We start from the raw sequence: 20,407 nt of genomic DNA on the forward strand, positions 1-20,407 counted from the left end.
ACAAAAAGTTGTGTTTTTTCCATAGACTGTAAGGTTTTTTTTTATTTTACTGTAATGTTTACTGTACTGTATTTTACTGTAATATTTACAGTCTATAGGTTTTTTCCTCCAATTAAAAAAAAAAACAGTAAATTAAGCGTCACTTCCGCCGTGACCGGATATTACGTACTCTCTTCACCATGGTTCCTCCTGTCGCAGTGTCGCCGCTCATCAAGGTAATAACACAAATGATTTGCCCAAAAGTTGTTATTGATGTGATTTGTATATAAAGCGAGAAGAAATCATTTTTAAACACTAGACTTCTTCTCAAGACACTGGCGAACTGACCTTCATGTTTGTTGTTCTTGTAGCATGTTTGCTAATGTTCGCTAGCAATGTCATTGGGAGACTGTGACGTCACATGTGAACATTACTCTGCAATGCAGCTTTTAACTCAGGGTCGTCTTTAACATTTGTCGTGTGCGAATAAAGTCGTGATAATAATTATGATTTTTAGCCAAATAACCACAGTAATTTGGCATGTTAGTAAAGAAGTTGAGACAGACTGGACTTCGCCCTTCTCAAAGCTACCTGAGCTGTATGTCTGTAAGGTCAGCTGTGGTCGCTTACGAGAGAACAGAAGAAGGTGGTTATCTGTCTGGTTCAATTTAATTAAAGTGTATTAATTCCCTGCTAACAACACATTTGTTTCAAAGCTAACCTTGCCCACTCTGCTTTCAACTTTGCTTCACCTTTCTTTCAGACGGCCAGGTGGTCTGCCCTGCTGCTCGGCGTGTTCTACGGCAAGCAGCGGTTTGGTAAGTTCTGCGCATGCGCCAGAGAGATAATCTATCAATGTCCAATATTTCAATGTACAGTTAAATCAATGAAATAGGATATTGCGTACTCTGTATATCCAAGCCTTTACATTAGACAAACAGTTTGCGTAAATATATATATTTAAAATACATTTGAATGACATTATTACAGTCAAGTCAGTGTATAACTTCTGTACAGTTTATTTTAATTTACTTTTTTTCTTATAATGCTATTCTATTTTATATATAATTTTAACTTTTTTGTAGAAGCTGACTCAGGGAGAAACGCACAAGAATTCCAATGTACCTGTGCTGTCCTGTACCTGTGCAAATGGCAATAAACATCTATTCTATTCTATTCAAAAAATGTGTAACTTGTTGTTCTGGCCCCTTTCAACAGATGTAATGGCATCAGCATTTAGTTGTGCAAACTATAGTTGGTTTACTTATTATCATGTCTAACCTCTCTTCTGCTACTTGGCTGCACATTTGGAAATCGAAAACCTAATTTTCAAAGTCATTAAAATAATCCAATGCCATCCTATTTGCCATATGTCAGTTTCTTATCCAAAAATATTAACACTAGTCACATCACTTAACTCACAACAATTCAAAATACTTAAAAGCCCCCCAGGAAAAGGGTTACTCTCTAAGTGATAATGGATAATTATCTTTTTTTATTAGTTATTAGATGTACCAGTTTAATGTGTGAACTACTGATTTGGTTGAGTGTCTGAGATATGTCTGCTCTGATCTATAAGACAAATACTGATAAAGTGAAATATTGTAATTCTACTTGCTTTTATCCGTACACACTGGACATTTCACCTGGCCCCTCACTTGTCATAAATATTAAGAGTGTTTTTATTATTGTTTAGACTACCTAAAGCCCATTGCTGAGGAAGAGAGAAGGGTTGAGGAAGCAGAAAAGAAGCTCAGAGAGGAGCAAGAGCGCATCTACAAACAGCTTTCTGAAGGTGAACCCTCTCCGTACCTGTCAAACAAACACAGCTTCATTTGTTGTTCATTCTAAAAAGGCAACACACATTCTGTCAACATCTCCACAAAATGTTGTATTTACCTTTTTGTTCTTTCTCTTCTCTTTGCAGCAAATTCTGAAACCATCCTGAAATGAACAATCACTGGACCGCTCTCAATATGTTCCAAACTTAATAAAAAACAAATTATTTTTCATGTAAAAATCTGAGTTCTTTTGTCTTTTTTTTTCTTGTTAGGTTTCAACTTTGTATTAAAATACAAAATAACATGGAACCAGACCAGTACATATGATCTTATTCATCAGATCTCCTTCACTTTTTCAAGCTAGGTGTAGTTTGTGATATCCATAAAATGCAACAACAGTACAAACTACAACACGTGCCGTAGTGTGTGTGTGTTGTGTACCTGTCCTTCAGTAAGAGATGAGCCTGAGGGAAGAGCATGGTTTAATCCTGGCCTAGTTTAGCAGCAATCCCAGGATTAGGGTCAGGTACCAGTAGTAGAAAGTGCAGTGTGGACAGAAGTGTTCCCTGCTAGTCTTCTGTGTTGTTATATTAGATCAGTCATTATGAACTCAAGATTACCATAATGATGTTCAGTACACAATACATAACTGTTATTGTGAGGGTTAAATGACTACATGTTGGGTCAAAAAGTGTCAAGTTGCAACATGTGAACTACCATGAAAAATCGTTGTCTTTAAATTACATTAAGCGTGTGATTTGTCTGTTAAAGGATTGTGAATAGTGAGTTACTGAACAATAGGAATCATAGACATTCATGAGCACGTTTAAGTACCACATGGAAAATAAAGCACTCGGTTACCTCCCCCCAGAATATTTTTGCTTTATTGTATCATCATTGCACAAATGAAGGGGTCAAGCTTTAAAATGTCGTCATTTAAGTCTATTTAAAACTGGAATGGATTAATACACAGCATGTTACAATACCATTACCAATTAAGGTACTTTTCTAATATTACATGACCATCTCTGATAAACTCCCTCCTCCTCCTTCCCATATGTGGCATACTTTGACATCTGTAAATGTATGCAAGCATGATCAAAAATACACATCAGGCATTAAAGGGTATAGGTGTTTTCATATACAACTTTTACTATTTAAAATAAGCATCTCTATTTTAACTAGAAAAATATTTCTTTATATTTACAGGGTGGAAGGTTTTATGTGAAATTCACTTCAAGAAGCTGTCTCAAACATCTCTTTGCCCGTGACTCTGTCTGCTGAGATCGTTTTGCAGATGACAGACGGGTCTTGTGGTTAACACTGCTGCCTCAACATTTCCTGCTTTCAGGTCTTTGACCTCACCCAACCCTTTTTTGTGGACTTTGTCCCCCCCCCCCCCACACACACATGTTTTTGTAACAAACACATTGTTAACAATTATTGATATTCCTGCCATTGCCCTTGAACAAAACACTGGCCTCAGAACTTGATGTAGACCTCTGGTCTTGCTGTAGTACTGATCCTGCTGCTGTTTACTGTGGGATTGGTCCATTGGCGATCATGAATTTCCAATCTGGACGTGTAACTATAGTAATAAAACTAACCTTATTTGGAACCAACCTAAGTTCAGAATAGCAACTTGTGTTCCCATATTTTCTTATATTGTCTTAATAAGACATTTGTACTTCAAACTGTGTAATATATATAAACGATCTCCGCTACGCTCCCAGATGTATTTACAGTGTGAAGGCATCGTGAGGAAGCAACTACAGGCTAATTTGTACCCACTAGAAATACATTTCTGTGCCATCACCTCTTTACTTTACCTTTATAAATATACATCTTAAACTGCTTAAGCTTTTCATCTACCTTTGGCTCTCCGCAAACAACGTAAACAGACTCTCATTTGTCAATGGAAAGTGACTGGAAGTAGTTAAAATGATCAAGTCAGTATCAAATAAAATACCGAGTAAACATATATACAGAGTTGAATAAAGGTTCTATCTTAAAATTAATATATTAATATACAATATACAAAATGTGTAAAACAGAGGCTCAACATGATTCTATCAACAGTGACTTTGTATTCTCTGTAAGTGTGTACACTTAAATATTCCTGACTTCACACGGGCCTCACCTGTTATACAGATGAATGTAGAAGTTTAAACTCTATTTTTTCTTTGATTACTACACCAGAAACACAGTGAAAAGAAATAATGTACTTATTATAGTCTATAGTCTATAGTCTTTTTTTGTTTTGGTTCTATCCTTTTTTTTAGTTATTTGACATGTATTAAAAAAGCTGTGCTCTCACTTATGTCTTCCTTTTTTTTTCATTTGGACATTTTTTCCTTGGAGTTGAGACAGTCAGAGTGGCTGGCTTTGATTCTCAGGTGATCCTGAAGTTGTCGGTCATTGACGGACCATGTTCATTCACATCTTGTGCACAGCTTTGTGATGTTTTAGCAAACCGAGCAGGTCTTGGAACCTGAGCCTCCACCACCGTGGTTGTTGGAAGGACCTGGTGGAAAAATACACAACAAACAAGATATTAGATCTGTATATTAATGTGAATGTAAGATAAAGTAACTGTCCCTGTAGCAGCTTTAATATCGTTCATAAATGTGAAACGTGTTTTTCATTGCACCTTTGGCTGCATCTTTTGCAGCCTTCTCTTCTTCCAAGGCTTTGAGCGTAGCTTCATACTCCTCTTTTTTAGCGTTCCACTCCTTCCTGTTGTTTAGGATGCCGTCCAGCATGGGCTGGATTTGTGGGTGGAAGCGAGAAAACTCCTGAAAAGATAGAGCAAGCACAGGTAAGACTAACATTTGTTTTAACAACAAAACAAGCATTTTAAAGTAGGGGATGGAAGCATTCATAAATCGTTACACCGATCTGCCCAGGTAGAAATTCAACTATTATTGCTGTCAATAAATGACACTAATGAGTCAGGAACATCATCTGCTAGTCATACAACTGTATAACTGGTGAGACACATGTAAAAACACACATTTTAAAAATCTAGTTCCTAAGCTAGAACTAAATATTAAGTGTTACCTTGTAGACAAACGTGCAGACAAAGTCAATGAAACCACACTGTAGCTTTGGAAGCTCTGCTGCTTTGTTCCTGTCCATCATGGGCTGAGCAGAGAGACAGAAAGGGTTAAACATACTCCATATGAACATCAGGGAAATAAATAGAGTAGGCACGAAGTCTTACTGTTCTGATTCAGAGTAGTAAGACTTTGTGCTTCTGGCCTTTTAAAGGTTTTGTACATCTGAACTGTTTGCAATACAGCTTTCAGCCAGCAGTGGCAGCAACGAGCACATTGCTAATGACAGAACTCCAACAGGAAGAAGATTTCTGATCTCAGCCTCTGAAGTGTGTTTAAGCCTATTTCCTGCTTTTATCAGTTTCATACTGTTGGTTCTTGAATATTCCGGGGCTTTGGCTGTTGGTTCAACACATGTGATGGGAATCTTTAACTTGCATATAAATGGATATCAGACCGCTAATAGCCTAGCCAGTTGTTAACTCATGACATGCGTTTTTACTTAGGCACATTTTTACACAACTTATGCCTTTATTTTAAACATAGGACAGTGGATAGAGTCAAAAATCGGAGCTAGAATGAGTGGGGGATGACATGTGGGAAACAAGCCACAGGTAGGACTAGAACCCGGACTGCCCCCTTGGTGGACTGTAGCCTCAGCACATGGGGCATGCACACTAAACATTATGCTTCCTGCACTGCCAAATAAGCAAACTTTTATTATAACAATTATATGAACTCACAATAGGTTGCTGTTCTAATACCGTCCTCTCCAGGTCACCCTGCTCCCAAAACTCTGCTGCCACAGACAAGGCGACCTGAAAGATACACATAGACACATAGACACATAGACACATAGACATATAGACATATAGACGACATCATCAACCCCTGCAGACACCTAGAAAGTAACCCCTTTACCACATTTGTGCGTCTCACCTTACTCTGAACCTCCCAAGGCTTGGTGATAGCTGACAGGTCACATGCTGTCATCATCATAGCCCTGAAACAAAAAACTATTTATATGATAAGAAAGACTTAAAAAGAGAAAGAAATGTTTTCAAGCTTGTTGTACTCACATGACGATTTCCTTCCTGGTTGTTTCTAGAGTCATGAAGTCGACCCACTTCTTCTCATCCTCATACGTGTGTGAAAGGTCCACGATCTTCTGGAACATGGTTCTCTTTCTAGTAAGGTATGTTGAGAGGAACTAGTTTACTCTTTAACATTCTATATTTTATAGTATTGACCAAAATGAAGCAATAGGCAAAAAGTAGAGCAAGTAATTGAGAGGCTTAGCTGACTTGAAATAGAGAGCCAGGTCAGTGGCGATGATGGCGATGTCGGTGAGATGAATCACATGCTCAACCTGTCGCCTGTGAAGGTTCTGGTAGATGTTCAGTGACTGCAGGTGAGGCGAGAACAGAGAGCTATGTTAGTAAATGAAGGCTGATGAAAACATTTACAGTAAAGAAAAAGGAAGGGTTTGTTATTCTCCAGTGCACATCTTCTCTCTCACCTCGTCAGCCAAGAGGAACTTTCCAAACTCTAGATGGTGTCGCTCCAAGATGGACGAGCCATGAAGCTTGGCCAGAGGGTTGCCAGATCTGTTGGTTAAATCATTTCGGTCGAAAAAAGGGGGGAAAAAAACAACCTTTCAAAGTAAAACAACTGGTTGCTTAAATCCTGAAAAAATGTTCAAACAAGAAAAACAATAAGGACAGCACTCCAAAATTGTATTTTAAGTGCCACATGAACGTTTTGAGCAGACGCTCTTCTTCAGCGTGTTACAATTACTGTAAGTAAGTAGTACTGAAAAATTTGCCTGTCACACGTTGAAGAAGAGCGTCTGCTCAAAACGTCCGTGTGGCAATTAAAATACAATTTTGGAGTGCTGCCCTTATTGTTTTTCATGGTTAAATAATTTTAATATAACGATCATTTAAACAGCCACAGCATGTACATACTGTACACTCTCAATAAATGTTTTTAAGATGAGTAGTCCCATTTTGCTCTGGGAAGCCTCAGATTAGACAGAACTTTAATGACTTTAAAAGCCTAAAAGCACTTTTTATTATAAACAATCTGCGTTACCATGGCAGCAATGGCTTAAGATTCATTTAAATCTTTAAATAAATCTATTGAAATTAAATTGAATAACATGTAAGACTGAGGAATAAACACATTGATCTGAGGTAGAATTGAGTACATGGATGCATTGTTGATATACTGTAGACTATTTCAAATAGTGTTAAGGTTGTTAAAACAATAATGCACAGTAATACTGTAATATGTTTTGTGATACTCTATTAGATTCTTGACAAATACTGAATTTATTTTTAATTAATGGTTGGAGTACAATGATTGGTTTCTCTTCCAGCTACAATGTGACCATGTAAGCTGAGACAGGAAGACAGAAACGCACATAACTCGAGCATGAAAACACAAAACACACAGGCCAGATGCTGCAAGTGTAATTAACAGCACAAAGAACCACCTTAATAACATTATTGCAATGTATTAATTCCTAGCAAATGTTTTGTGATGCTAATCATTACACCAGCATTTTTACTGTTTAATGACACGTTTAATGTGTCTCTTCTTTAAGTACATTATCACACAAGAAATGTACCTTTGATCAGAATAAAACTGGACATGATGATGATGATCAGATATCTCATCACAATCCAGTTTTAAGTCTTTGCATGACATCGGTCATGTTGTAGTAAAATGAATTGAAGCTTACAACACCTTTAATTGGTTGATAAGTGACAGATTGAAAAAGAGTCCCGCCCCGATTTGTTCTAAAAACACAGTTACAGTTTGAAACCTCATTCAATTACTGATTCCTACTATAGCTTGTATATTACAGTGATACTTAAGTATTCCACTTTGGTCTCATCAGGGAAATTATTCATTCTACTTGAATTGAAATGGTTTTACTCCCATACGTTTGTGTGTGTAGCAAGACGGAGCCTTTAAAAAACAATTCATTGTGCAGTCTTATCATGCGCTGAACCGTGAACCTTTTACATCCACTAAAGTGTTTGCACCGATCTTGCAAAGTGTGGGATTTCTTTCTTTAATAAGAAACTATAAAGTATCAAAGACCACTGACTTGACTTGGTATAAGTTGTTTGTCCCTCTGTGGTCGATATCATGGAGGAAGCCTGCAGTTATCATGGCCATCACTTCTAAATCAGTGTAGTATCGCTTCAGCGCTCCAGTCTGAGGGAAGTAAAAAAAAAAAAGAAAAGGCCCAAACTTTAGATCATTTTCTTTTTTGAGGCTCTCAGACATTCACAGATATCCAAAAGAGTAGAAAGAAATATACTGTACTGTTAAGAGTGTAAACATGGTCTGTCCCACGTTGAAGCCATGGCGCCAGTTGTGGTAGGTGATTCTTCTGTAGCCTTTACTGACCGAGTACATGAACCGAACCAGCACCTGACAACAGAGAACTCTTCAAATATGTGTTCCTGGTGTTTAATATTGTATGTTTGTCGTGTATTTATGTTTCTAGATCACCTCCTGGGGGACCTGGAACTTCTTGACCACCCCGACCTCATAGTACATCTGGATCCCACACTTCACCAGCTCCATCTCTGTGCAATTAGAGTCTGCAAAGCGAAACTCGTAGATCTCAAACTTCTTAATCAGCGGAGGTAGGTCTTTTTTCTAAAATGGAAATGAAGGGAACAAAGCACAGTAAGAAAATACAAGGCAAGCATCAATCTCTGGACAAATCTATGAAAAAAGAAGTATAAAGACAATAAATGTGTGGACAAAAAAATGAGAAAAGTTTACGTTTTACCAGAATGTTTAAGAGCTCTTCCTCTTCACATTCTCTGGGTTCATTGTCATAAACCTCTCTGGTGTTCTGGGAGGGATGAGATGAGTTGTATTTATGAATGAATGTGCTAAATCGCCTCAACAAGCACAGACACAGTATATACTGAAGGTACTTTAAACCTCTCACAAAGTAAAACAGTCACACTAACAGAGAGGTTTGACTGTTTCTGTTTTCTTGTGTTTGGCACACTTGATTTTTTTTCTAATCCTAAACGTTTTCCTACATTATGATCTAAACTCGAGCACTGACCAGGATGTTCTGAATCTCGTCATCTCGACATTTGACGTGGTAGAGCACCATGTCTTGAGCAATCTCTTTGCGGTTCTCGAGCTTGTTCATCTTGTCGTAAGTGTCCGTGTTCAAAACAGACCAGCCCAGGAACTGAGTCAAAGCCTGAGAAAACACAACGTCAGCACGATATGTTCAATATGTGTCTGGCTAAGATGATTCAGAGACAAAGTCCAAACTACATTGCCTCATACACATTTCATTTATTTTATTATTTCATGTTTATTTGTATAGGGACAAGTATGGAGCGAGTAAATCGTTGCCACACACTACAGCATTTATAGCCTAAGCTAATTAGCAATGCCTGTCCCTAAATGGGCCTTTAAAATACATTAGACTCAACAATAGATACAAATGAAACAGTACCAAACAAACACAACAATAAACAGACAGAACAGTACATGATACAAACTATCATACCACAGAACAAAGTAAAACATTAAGAGCAAGATCATACTTGAATAAAAGTGAGTCATCGTAAACATTTTTTAAAACTACATCTTGATGATTGATGACCTAGTTTTGAAACCTAGTGTCTCGTCAATCACCAGGGAAGTGCATACAAAAACTTCGCAATGCGCACTTAATGACAAACCTCCATGAGCTGCTCATCCTGATCATCAAAAGGCTTTCCATCTTTTCTGTTGTAAAAAGTGGCTATGCCGACAATCTCTTCTTTTTTGTTGACGATCGGCAGCGAGAGGACGTTTTTGATGGTCCAACCACTGCTGTCAAGTGGCTCAGTCTGCAACAAGAACAACATTTGATAGAATATTAACATCTCTGAATATCTCAGGACTGGTTTCCTGAAGTTAAAGTCGTCATATTTCTTACACTTCAGTTTTGCTGTCTTGAATTTATTACCTGAAACTGGAACGTTTCATCTGCAGCCGCATTCATGATGTTGCAAATCTACCGAGCAGAAAAAAAAAAAACAGGTTATTCACAGTGGGAAGATGTATTTATGTAGTTTCTAACTGATTCAATAGTTTGTACATATGCAATGAAACTAAACGTACAAAACCACTCTCAGCAACATAAGTAGGCAGGCCGCTACTCAAGGCCCAATGATCTGCAGGCGGATTGCTGTGTGAGAGAAAGTGGACAAACTAACTGAGATGTAACCAGATTTGGTCCAAACACGGGCTCCAGAAAGATCTGTACTTACGGTATTACTTTGATGTCTTCCTTTCCATGTAATATATAATCAATCACTTTGTAGAAAATTACTTCCTGGGGGGGGGGATAATAAAAAACAGACATTAAAGTTATAGAAAAATAGAGCGACATCGACTAGATAGACATCTTATTGTGAGATAAATGAAAGGAGAAACCGTATACCCTTCCATCAGGAGTGACAGGGCCGGCGTAAGGTGCCTGCTCGCCCATCAACACTGGCCAGATGTCAAAGAACTCCTGAAAGAAGATTGAAATGTTTAGTACTTAATCCTGATTGATGAATGAGCAGAAATCATCGTATATTACAGGTAAAAAAAAAAGAGGGAGACACATTACCTTTTCCTTTGTCATGTCTAGTAAACCCACAGAGTAGCGGTCACAGTTGAGGTAGGCTCGGACCGTGTACAAGGCTTTGTGAAACTGTCGCTCGATGTCCGTCAGCTCTTCAAAGACCTTGTTGGCAGACCACAGCAGCAGCTAGGGAACATATCAAACATACAGCTGTCATGTCAAGCATCCATTGTATGAAGAGTAAAAAAACTCTGAGAGTGACGTCACAGCTCACCTGTCCTTTACGTGTCTCACAGTTGTGGAGGTAGCTCAGGTGGTAGATCTTCAAGTTCAAAGTGGCAATTTTTAAATACTTTAAAAAGAGCTTAAGGGAAACCAGGAAAGGGAAAGCAATTAAAATCATGATAGGACAGAGATTTAGAACATTGACAAACAATATAAGATTCTGTGCTGAGTAAGAATATGGGATAAACATAAATGCATACACTGCAGAACGACACATAAGAAGATACTAGTTGTAAAACAAAAAGCTCAGTAATCCCCTAAATGTCAATTTCTTGGTACTTTTAATTTTCAGGTTAATATATACATATGGGACGGGGGATAGTGGGTGCTGTCAGATGTAACAAATGTATCATGTCATGTGTGTTTTTGTAAGCTGCTACTGGAAGCTTTGAATTTCCCTCTGGATCAATAAAGTATCAATCTATCAATCCGTTAAGGTTTTGATCAATCAAGCTTTTTTGCTCACAGAAAAAATCTGTGAAACACGGAGGCATATCTCAGTAAACATGATCACTGATCTGATTACATCGAGTAACTTCAGACAAAAACTTCTAATACAAAACAATGATTAAACATTAGACACCATGAGACTCTCTTTGATTTTATCTTACATAATATTTAATGTAATGACTCTTCTATTGGATGAGAGTATAGTAGGATACATAACACAATATTCATTCTAATATTATCACTCGGGATCTAAGATTACTACAACTACATCAACACAACACTTTATTTCATGCCTACTAAGAGGCCATTATTCCAGCCATGTTTGATGTATTTACTGGTTTATTTTCAAATGTCCTGTTGATTTTTCAGTCCTAAAACAACCCTGGTGAACAGTTTTTATGGGGCACATAGAGTATCTGTTCTAATGAATAGATTGATTACTGCTCCTGTCAGTGAGATGATATTCAGTGCAGAGTTTTTCTTAATTGTAGCTCATGATGTCATACACTACCTGATAGTGACATAATGTAAATAAAGTCAATTATATGATATTGCTTCAAATCCATAACAGATATGACTACCTCAAGCTTATTTGGATTTTGAAGCATCCTTTCATCCTTTTATATGATAGATTAGAGACCTGACGTATATTCAATACACACTGGTCCCAGTTGCAATCTACCAGTAAGCTCAGGACTCCCCTCCAATCTGAAGTGATACACTGACAGTACTTTAGCTCTGTCTTTTGATATGATCACAGAAAAGGTCAAAGAAGGGTCACTGTCATTAGGTTGGGTCAAAAGTGTTTTGAACTTGTGATGGTGCAGTATATGGGACTCACATCTTCGTCCTCAGCAGTGAAATGTGGACCCGTGGTCTTGTTTAGTGCCATGATCACAGCCACCATGTCTTTGCCGTTCAGGATGGGCGCTGCCAGCACGTTACGGGTTTTGTAATCTGTGAGTTCATCCACGAATGAGCTGAAGTGCTGGCTCTAAAAGTCAAGAAAATACATTTTAGTAGTGAAATGACCAATGTGTTTGTCACATTGTTTAGTACAGCAAAACGTTTTATAATCAGTAAAATGAGCTAATTATGTATTTATCTGAGGATTACTTGAACACACAAATGAAGGCGTTCTTTAGAATACACTGTCTCGATACAGTGACTTGTTTTGATCTGTGTTAGATTCCTGCTGACTAAATGCCAGAGGCATCTAATCCACAGTTAGAGCAAGGCCTGATGGGATCTGGAAATAAATGGATTATGTCTGAAGTGGGATTAATATCTTCTGTGTTTCCAATTTCACTTGTCTGCTGCAACCATTGAATGGTTTAATCAATGTGATTCATGAATTCATTAAGATATTGTAGGTAGATATCCTGAATACTGTCAATACTGAATACAGTGTTCACTTATTACAGTCATAGCTGTAGCTGTACAGTTAAGTGCTTTTACATCATTGTGTTATTGAAAACCACCTGACAAATAAAAGATGAATGAAGGCATTAAATACTATATCAATTGATTCAATTGTATTCTTACAGCTAAAAAATAATTCTTTAAATTGGGGTAAGAGGTATATTTTGACAGGTGACCTCTCTGTAAAGTTTCCAAAATTGCCAAAAATGGTCGCGTTAAAGAGACTCATACCTCAGTGTGAAGACTCAGGGAGGTTTAATTTAGATTCTCAGCAGGACCTCGTCTCAAAGTGCCGTTTAAGTGAGTCACTTGTTTTTAATGAGCAAAGTGAAAATCATCCTGATTGCATCACTTCATAATGAGGGGTGGAAATCACAGGGTATCTCTCAATACGATACAATAATATCATAATTGAGATATTACAAGACAATCATTTATTGGATACATCACGATATTTGATTAACTGAATGCATTTGTTTAAGCTATTCAAATGGTAAAGCTAAATCCTTTCCCTTCTTTTGGCTGCTGTCTGATATTATCCTGCTATCTATTTCTTCTTTTATCTCTCTGTATTTCATTTATATTATCTTGCTGTATACTTCTTCTTTGGCCAATCGACGTCCATTCAGCTCGCCCTCACTCATAAGCATCACCGTGAGTGGTGTCATGAAGTGGTGAAGCGGTGAGTCAAATTTGCAGGGAAATCTGTTTAGAACGCTTCTGTATATTTAGGAAGGCATCGCCATAATTGCATAACACATATCACGATGATGTTATATTGCTGTATCCGTAGTTTTTTCCAACCCTAAACATAGCTGTTTAAGCTGTTTTGTGTTAGATCTGAAGGTGAAAGCTGTGGTGTCATCTGATGGAGGTATAATGAACGACTCTGTTACATGCAACCCTTCAGAGCTGTTAAAAATCTGCCTCCCAACCAGATAGAGCAGAATCAATTTGAGTTTTAAATTAGTGGTCATTGGTGCATTTTCTCCCAACCCATCCTTACCTCTGTGACATCTTTCACATTAACAGTCTTCTTGGTCAGGGCCACATGGCCGACTATTCCCATGTCCAGCGGATAGACGATCTCAGAGTCTGGTGGCACCACGCAGTCATCCAGCTGTGCCTCATTGTTGACGTTAAAGAGCCTTGTGGCGAGCTCCCCGATGCCGTTCCGCTGTCGGTACATGAACAAGCTGCATCGGTCTGCGTGGATGAGCGTGCTGATCCTCTTCAGGATTTTGAAAACCACTTTTTCCATGTTGATGTTCTCCTGCATGTCTTTGATCAGGTCGTACATGATTTGGCTTTCCTCACACTTGAACAAGAGGAGAAAATAGTCACATTTTAAGAAGAAAATCTGGACATGTTTTTAGCATTAAAAACGTAATGAATTACCTGTCCGAGCTCCTGGAACTGGCTGAAGTCGACCTGTTTCTCAGAGACTCTGGACACCTTCGATATGGAGGAAGGAGTCATCTTCTTGGAAAAGTACTGTTTAGCAAATGCAGGGTTGTCATTGAGGAACTTTTCCACATCTTCCTTCTGCACACCCATCGCTCCTTCTTCCTCTTACTCTTCTTCCAAATCTTACTGTCTTCTCCTTCTTCAGCTCAGCGATGCAGCTCCCACCTGGTCCACTTCTGCTCTAAATGAGCTACCTCCAACTTCTCAGAGCAGAAATAAGAGAAAAAGTTCAAGTAAGACAACGCACACTGATGTCAGTATTCCAGTTTATCCACAAAAAAATAAAAAATAAATTGTTCCAAGAATTACAGACAAAAGGGAAACAAGAAGGGGGGCACATTCAGAGCAGGTAAAACATTATCCCCCTGCTCCTGGGATGAGCGGACAGAGTGTGGGCGAGCCCTGAGGAGGAGGCAGAGGGCTGAATCCAAACAATCCTTCTGTCATCAGCAGATAGAGCTGAAGGTTAGCAGGGATCTGCCTATGCTCAACTTGTCACCTGATCATCTGGTAAAGGATATGTTGGCCAAACGATCCAGTCTCCTGTGTGCTTCAGTACATGTAGTATAGTTGTGACTGTGCAGGTACAACAAAACTTAATAGATGAAGTGATTCAAATGGAAAAACATATATATCAAATATAAATCATAGCAAAGCTGGGTTGCAACTTTCTGCACCCCAATGAATCTTTTAAGTTTTGATATAAAAGAGAGAATTTGGATACATTTTAAGAATACTTAAAAAAACAAACCTCTTTTTTTCCATGTCATTGAGTCTTTTAAGTATGGAAAAACTAATAGAAAAATTGAGATAGACTTGTATGTCCATGTGCATTTTAAGTCTCATGTTTATCATCTTATTCTTAGGTTTCTTTTGTGTTGTGTACACTCCAATACTCTCTCTCTATCTCTGTCTCTCTCTCTATCTCTGTGTGTCTCTCTCTCACACACACCCACACACATGCGGGTCTAATTGTACAAGCTCTTTAAGTCCTTATTAAACATGGCCTCCTCTGGCATAAGCCCTATTTAGTTAGGACACTAGCTGATTATCTCAGCACCCCAACTCTCTGTCTTTCTCTTTAATGCAGTCTACATCGCATTGCATTCCTGAGTTTCCACACCAGTGACTGGTATAATTATTCTGACATTGTAAATGTTAAAAGATGTCGCCAATAGACTGATGTGGTAAAGAGACAGCTAGACGCTATGACAGTCATTCAAGATGTATGAGAACGTGTTGTGAGGGACAAACACAGACGGACCCAGTAAGTATAAAAAGAGAAAGTTAATCCTTTCATTTAGAGACAGGAGGTCTTGTCTATTATAAGGTTCCATAAACACCTTAAACAAAAGGTCAAATGGATAATCTGCTTCCACTATAATAGACTACAGAGTGTGTGTACTTGTTGTGACTCCAGTGTAAAGCCACAAAAACCGAGCACGAGATGCAAGCAGTGAAGTTATTTTCTTTCCTGACTTCAAAAGTAAGGCTTAAAGAGAAGGTCCAAATCTTAAATAGTTTAAATAGCTAATAACAGTCAACAACAAAGCTAGCTGTCTGTGAGGATTTATACGCTCACAATGACAATGATAGTACACTAATGGTTATGTTCACCAGGTTTGTTATCTTAGTGAATTGTGTTGGCATGCTAAAATGTGCTAATAGGAAAAAAACAAAGCTGGGGCTAATGACTATGAAATTAGTTTTGTAGATGTGTGTTCAAAAACCGATATAGACCTTGACGAATGATGTTATCTAATATCTACTAAATCGATTTTTTTTAATCACTTCTGAAACCTTATTTCGCCTCGGCTGATTTTTTTTATGGTGCCTCAATTTACTTGAATTATAATTAAACTAAGAAGGGAGGTCTTCAAAGCCAAAGAACCAATTACAGTGACCAGTAACAGTTTCGGTATACATAGGCTACTACAGTGTATTGTTTAAGGATAACTGCTAGAAGAGAAATGTTGTAAACATATTCTTTCATTTTCACTGACAATAACATATTTTTCTCTCATCCAATTTAGAATAAGTGATTGAGTCACTTTTATTTTTTATTCTTAGAAGCTGCAATGCAGTCATTGACCTCAAGGGAGCAGCAGAGCCATAGCAGCGGTACTCGTGAGCTGCTGGACAACTTGTGTTCAGACTGGACCATGATACTTCTGCCAGACATCTCTACCTCCTCCACTACCGGGGGGTCAACAGCCAAGGTAGGCAATTGCTTGGGACCCCAAATGCAAACGATTGTTGGAAACCTCCCTATGGGGGCCCCACACAGCACTCACACGTCTTGCAATACGCTTCTGAGCGTGGCATGCATTATTGCAATGAAAACCTACGTCTGTCATTTAAAGTCATCGCGGAAAATTAAGGTAATTTAAATTCACACTTTATCATAAAAATAATAACATGAACTATGGAAATTAAAATGTCAACATTCAGAATTGTTTTGGTTGGTGTCAGTTTATTTATGACATAATGCTGATAAAAGCTGGATAGAGGGGCCCCACTGTGAATTATGCCCAGGGCCCCAAAAGACTTCAGAATCACTCCTGGTAATGACAGTGCAATAAAGCGCTTTTCCTCCAAATTAAAAAACTATTAGACGAAAGCAGGATATCTTACCACCTGGGTAATTTGTCACTCTGTCTTTATCTCCAGCACGAGGGAGAACTATGAAATATATCTAAAGGTAAACGTGCATATTGATTTTCTGACATATTTTTTTTTTTACTTCACATCAAGTGTATGTAACTTTTAGCTAAGTCATAAAATAAATACATTTTTTTAACCAAAGAAGTTTTTGTTTTTTTTAATCCAAGCTGCACTATTTACACAATTGAACTTCTGATAAGTGTCTAGAAAAAATACATCCCGTCAGCTCAATTGGAGCACGACTCATCCTTACTAAGACTGATGTGTTCCAGATGTTTTCATAGCAGCCGTCTCGTGGCAGCCAACCCAGCTCTTTGTTTGTGAGATCTGAATTTTAATGTCTTAAGTTGTTATATGTCTTCTATTTTATGAAAATTGGGGTTGAGTCTGGGATGTTTTGCAAGTGCTTTGTTATTTTTCGACTCTGAGATCTCTGGAGCTTATTTTTTGGACACTTTAATATTAATTTGCGCTGGGTTTGCCGAGGCCTGGTCCTGCTTATGGGCTGTTTGAAGCCTGGAGTTTTTCTGGAATCAACCTGGTAGTGCATGGCCTAGCACTGGACTGTTTGAACTGTCTGGACTGTTTTAAGCCTTGAGCCATTCTGGAATCTTACCTGGTGGTGTGTGCTAGCAGCAGCTAGCTTCCACCAAGCAACTAGCATCCAACCTCCAGCCACCTGCCTGGCCTGCTAGCATCCAGCCTCTAGCCACCTGCCTGGCCTGCTAGCAGCAGCTACCTCCACCAGCAGCAGCTACCTCAACCACCAGCAGCTACCTCAACCACCAGCAGCAGCTACCACCATCATCAGCAGCTACCACCAGCAGCAGCTACCACCAGCAGCAGCTACCTCAACCACCGGCAGCAGCTACCACCATCATCAGCAGCTACCACCAGCAGCAGCTACCACCATCATCAGCAGCTACCAGCAGCAGCAGCTACCGCCATCATCAGCAGCTACCACCAGCAGCAGCTACCACCATCATCAGCAGCTACCACCAGCAGCAGCTACCACCAGCAGCAGCTACCTCAACCACCGGCAGCAGCTACCACCATCATCAGCAGCTACCACCAGCAGCAGCTACCACCATCATCAGCAGCTACCAGCAGCAGCAGCTACCACCACCAGTAGCAGCTACCTCCAGCAGCAGCAGCTACTTGGGCCAACTAGCCTGAGCCTGCTACATCCTCCTGGAGCCTGGGCTAACCTGCTGGGGCCTTCTTAGCTAACCTGTGCAGCTCTCAAACTATAAACTATCTCTACGGATGCGCTATAAGTTAAGGACGATGGCATTTTTCTTAACTTTATGTTTGTTGGCTGTTTGGGACCTGAGTCCAAGCAATTGCCCCTTGGTGAGTACCTCTAGCTATGTGCCGAGCATGCAAGACACTTACTATAGTGGCACTAATGCTAATGTTGCTGTGCATCTTCAGCAACCACAGTCTCATTTGGTTTTGGCCTTAAACTTGTGGTTGGACCCGCCTAGGGACTTACCTAAATTTCAACGTTTTTTTGCTCTATATAATCTTACTCTTTCGCTTAAGGAAAGGCATTGCCAGGCTTCAACATATGAAAAGACTGCTTCAAAATGTAATGTGAAACGAGGACTGATGATTGTCCTACTCTTACTTCTGTCTGGAGATGTGGAATCAAACCCTGGTCCTGAGCTGCAGTGTATCCAGACCCCTGCTGATTTCAAATTAATGTCTGGTCTCAAATTTGTTCATCTTAACGTGCGCAGCTTATTACCAAAGATGGACATGGTCAGAATTTGGGTTAGATCAACAGATGCAGATATTGTGATAATTTCAGAAACTTGGCTGATGAAATCTATTACAAATGAAGACATTAGCATACTCGGATACAATGTTTATCGTACGGACAGGCCCAAGAAAGGTGGTGGTATAGCCATTTATGTTAAATCAAGATTTGATGCTTCAATTGTTCTGTCTGAGTCTATCTGTAAGCAAATGGAATTTTTGGCATTGAAGGTGGAAATAGTCAAGTCCCTCTCTATGACTGTTGTCGGGTGCTATAGGCCTCCATCTGCCACAAAAGAGGCATTATCATCCTTGAAGCATCTTTTGTCCAAATTAAATTATAATGAACTTTTAATGGCTGGAGATCTGAATTGGGACTGGCTAAATGCAGTTTCTGATGAATTTAAATCTTTCTGTGACTCTATTAATCTTAGCCAGCTGGTCAACCTACCTACAAGGCCAAATCTTAAGTCCACTTTGATTGATCTAATTCTAACAAATGTTCCTCATAAATTCTCATCCTTGGGAGTCTTCTGCAATGATTTGAGTGATCATTGTGTTGTTGCTACTTGCAGGGACACTAAAATCCCCAAATGTAAACCACACATTATTTTCAAGAGGAATTTAAAAAAATGTAATGAACAAGCTTATCACCATGATTTGTCTTTGGTTAATTGGGGGCATATAGGTCTGTTGTCGGATGTTGAGCTAACTTGGACATTCTTTAAGGAAAATTTTGTGAAAATTGTAAATAAACATGCTCCTATCAGGAAATTCAGGGTGAAGGGACAAGAAAACCCCTGGTTTTCCCCAGAGTTGTCAGATACCATCCATCAACATAATGTGGCATGGACCAAAGCCAGAAAAAGTGATTTTGCCTCTGACTGGTCTATTTTCAGGCAACTAAGGAACAAATGCACTTCTCTTATCAAAAAGGCTAAATCAGAATATTACTTATCTGTCACAACTGAGAACCTCAATAATCCACAGAAATTTTGGAAAGTGATTAAGTCTTTATCTGTAATTGAAAGTCCTCAGGCTCTTCCGACATTTGTTCTAAAAGACTCGGTCCCAGTCTATGATAGAACTGAGGTCCTAAATTGCTTTAACAAGCATTTTGTATCATCTGGTTCTTTGTTTGACTCTACAGGAGCTGCCCCTGTGACTGCCTGCACAGACCCCCCAAGGTTTTCAGGAGAACCCTTTAATTTTGTACCTTTTACTGTGCAGCAAGTGCATAAAGCCCTCAAAACGTTAGATCACAGAAAACCCCCTGGACCTGACTTGATAGAGCCCTACTTTTTGAAAATAGCAGCTGAGTTTGTAGCACAGCCTCTAACAGTCCTTTTTAATCTCTCAATCGAAAACAAAGAAATTCCATCCGTCTGGAAGTCAGCTTTTGTTACCCCCTTATTAAAAGGTGGTGATCCAGCAGCTTTAACTAACTACAGGCCAATTTCAAATTTGTGTGTCTTGTCAAAAATTCTTGAATCTCTTGTGTGTGATCAACTAAAAGAGTTTCTAACCTCAAATGATCTTCTCTCAAAACTGCAGTCAGGCTTCAGGAAAAAGCACAGTACCATCACTGTGGCTACAAAAGTGATCAATGATATACTTGTTGCTCTTGATAAAAAGCAGTACTGTGCTTCACTTTTTATTGATCTGTCAAAAGCTTTTGACACTGTGGACCATGCTGTTCTAAAGCATAGGCTTCTTTGTTTGGGTTTGTCAGATCATGTAGTTTCCTGGTTCACAAATTATTTGAGTGACAGGACTCAGTGTATTAAATATGATGGTCTGTGTTCTGAATTTGTGAGTGTCCACAAGGGGGTGCCACAGGGTTCAATATTAGGACCCCTCCTGTTTATTATGTACATTAATGATTTGGGAAAAAATGTGTTAGATGCTAACATGCATTTTTATGCCGATGA

General features: G+C 38.9%; 1 protein-coding gene across 1 annotated transcript; it reads right to left on the bottom strand.

The window, feature by feature from the left end:
• Nucleotides 1-3,924: 3,924 nt before the first annotated feature.
• Nucleotides 3,925-14,445, bottom strand: pde6b (phosphodiesterase 6B, cGMP-specific, rod, beta). The gene is made up of 23 exons (XM_061060661.1): nucleotides 13,983-14,445; nucleotides 13,591-13,902; nucleotides 12,004-12,156; nucleotides 10,702-10,791; nucleotides 10,473-10,613; nucleotides 10,299-10,373; nucleotides 10,126-10,190; nucleotides 9,977-10,043; nucleotides 9,822-9,869; nucleotides 9,553-9,702; nucleotides 8,919-9,062; nucleotides 8,631-8,696; nucleotides 8,345-8,494; nucleotides 8,156-8,263; nucleotides 7,935-8,044; nucleotides 6,336-6,423; nucleotides 6,121-6,221; nucleotides 5,896-6,003; nucleotides 5,756-5,819; nucleotides 5,560-5,634; nucleotides 4,821-4,904; nucleotides 4,411-4,555; nucleotides 3,925-4,284 (listed from the first exon to the last, which is right to left on the bottom strand). The coding sequence occupies exons 1-23, from the start codon at nucleotides 14,139-14,141 to the stop codon at nucleotides 4,226-4,228; spliced, it is 2,562 nt and encodes an 853-aa protein (XP_060916644.1). The 5' UTR covers nucleotides 14,142-14,445; the 3' UTR covers nucleotides 3,925-4,225.
• Between the last annotated feature and the right edge of the window lie 5,962 nt (nucleotides 14,446-20,407).

Source organism: Labrus mixtus, chromosome 17, assembly GCF_963584025.1.
Source record: "Labrus mixtus chromosome 17, fLabMix1.1, whole genome shotgun sequence".
Classification (NCBI taxonomy): Eukaryota; Metazoa; Chordata; class Actinopteri; order Labriformes; family Labridae; genus Labrus; species Labrus mixtus.

What these genes read in the sequence shown, in the direction of transcription:
- pde6b (XM_061060661.1), bottom strand. Translation starts at nt 14,141, where the DNA reads ATGGGTGTGCAGAAGGAAGATGTGGAAAAGTTCCTCAATGACAACCCT. An exon ending in ATGTGAAAGATGTCACAGAG is followed by an intron (nt 12,157 to 13,590) that starts GTAAGGATGGGT and finishes CTTGACTTTTAG; the next exon opens with AGCCAGCACTTCAGCTCATT. An exon ending in AGGATGAGCAGCTCATGGAG is followed by an intron (nt 9,063 to 9,552) that starts GTTTGTCATTAA and finishes GTGTTTTCTCAG; the next exon opens with GCTTTGACTCAGTTCCTGGG.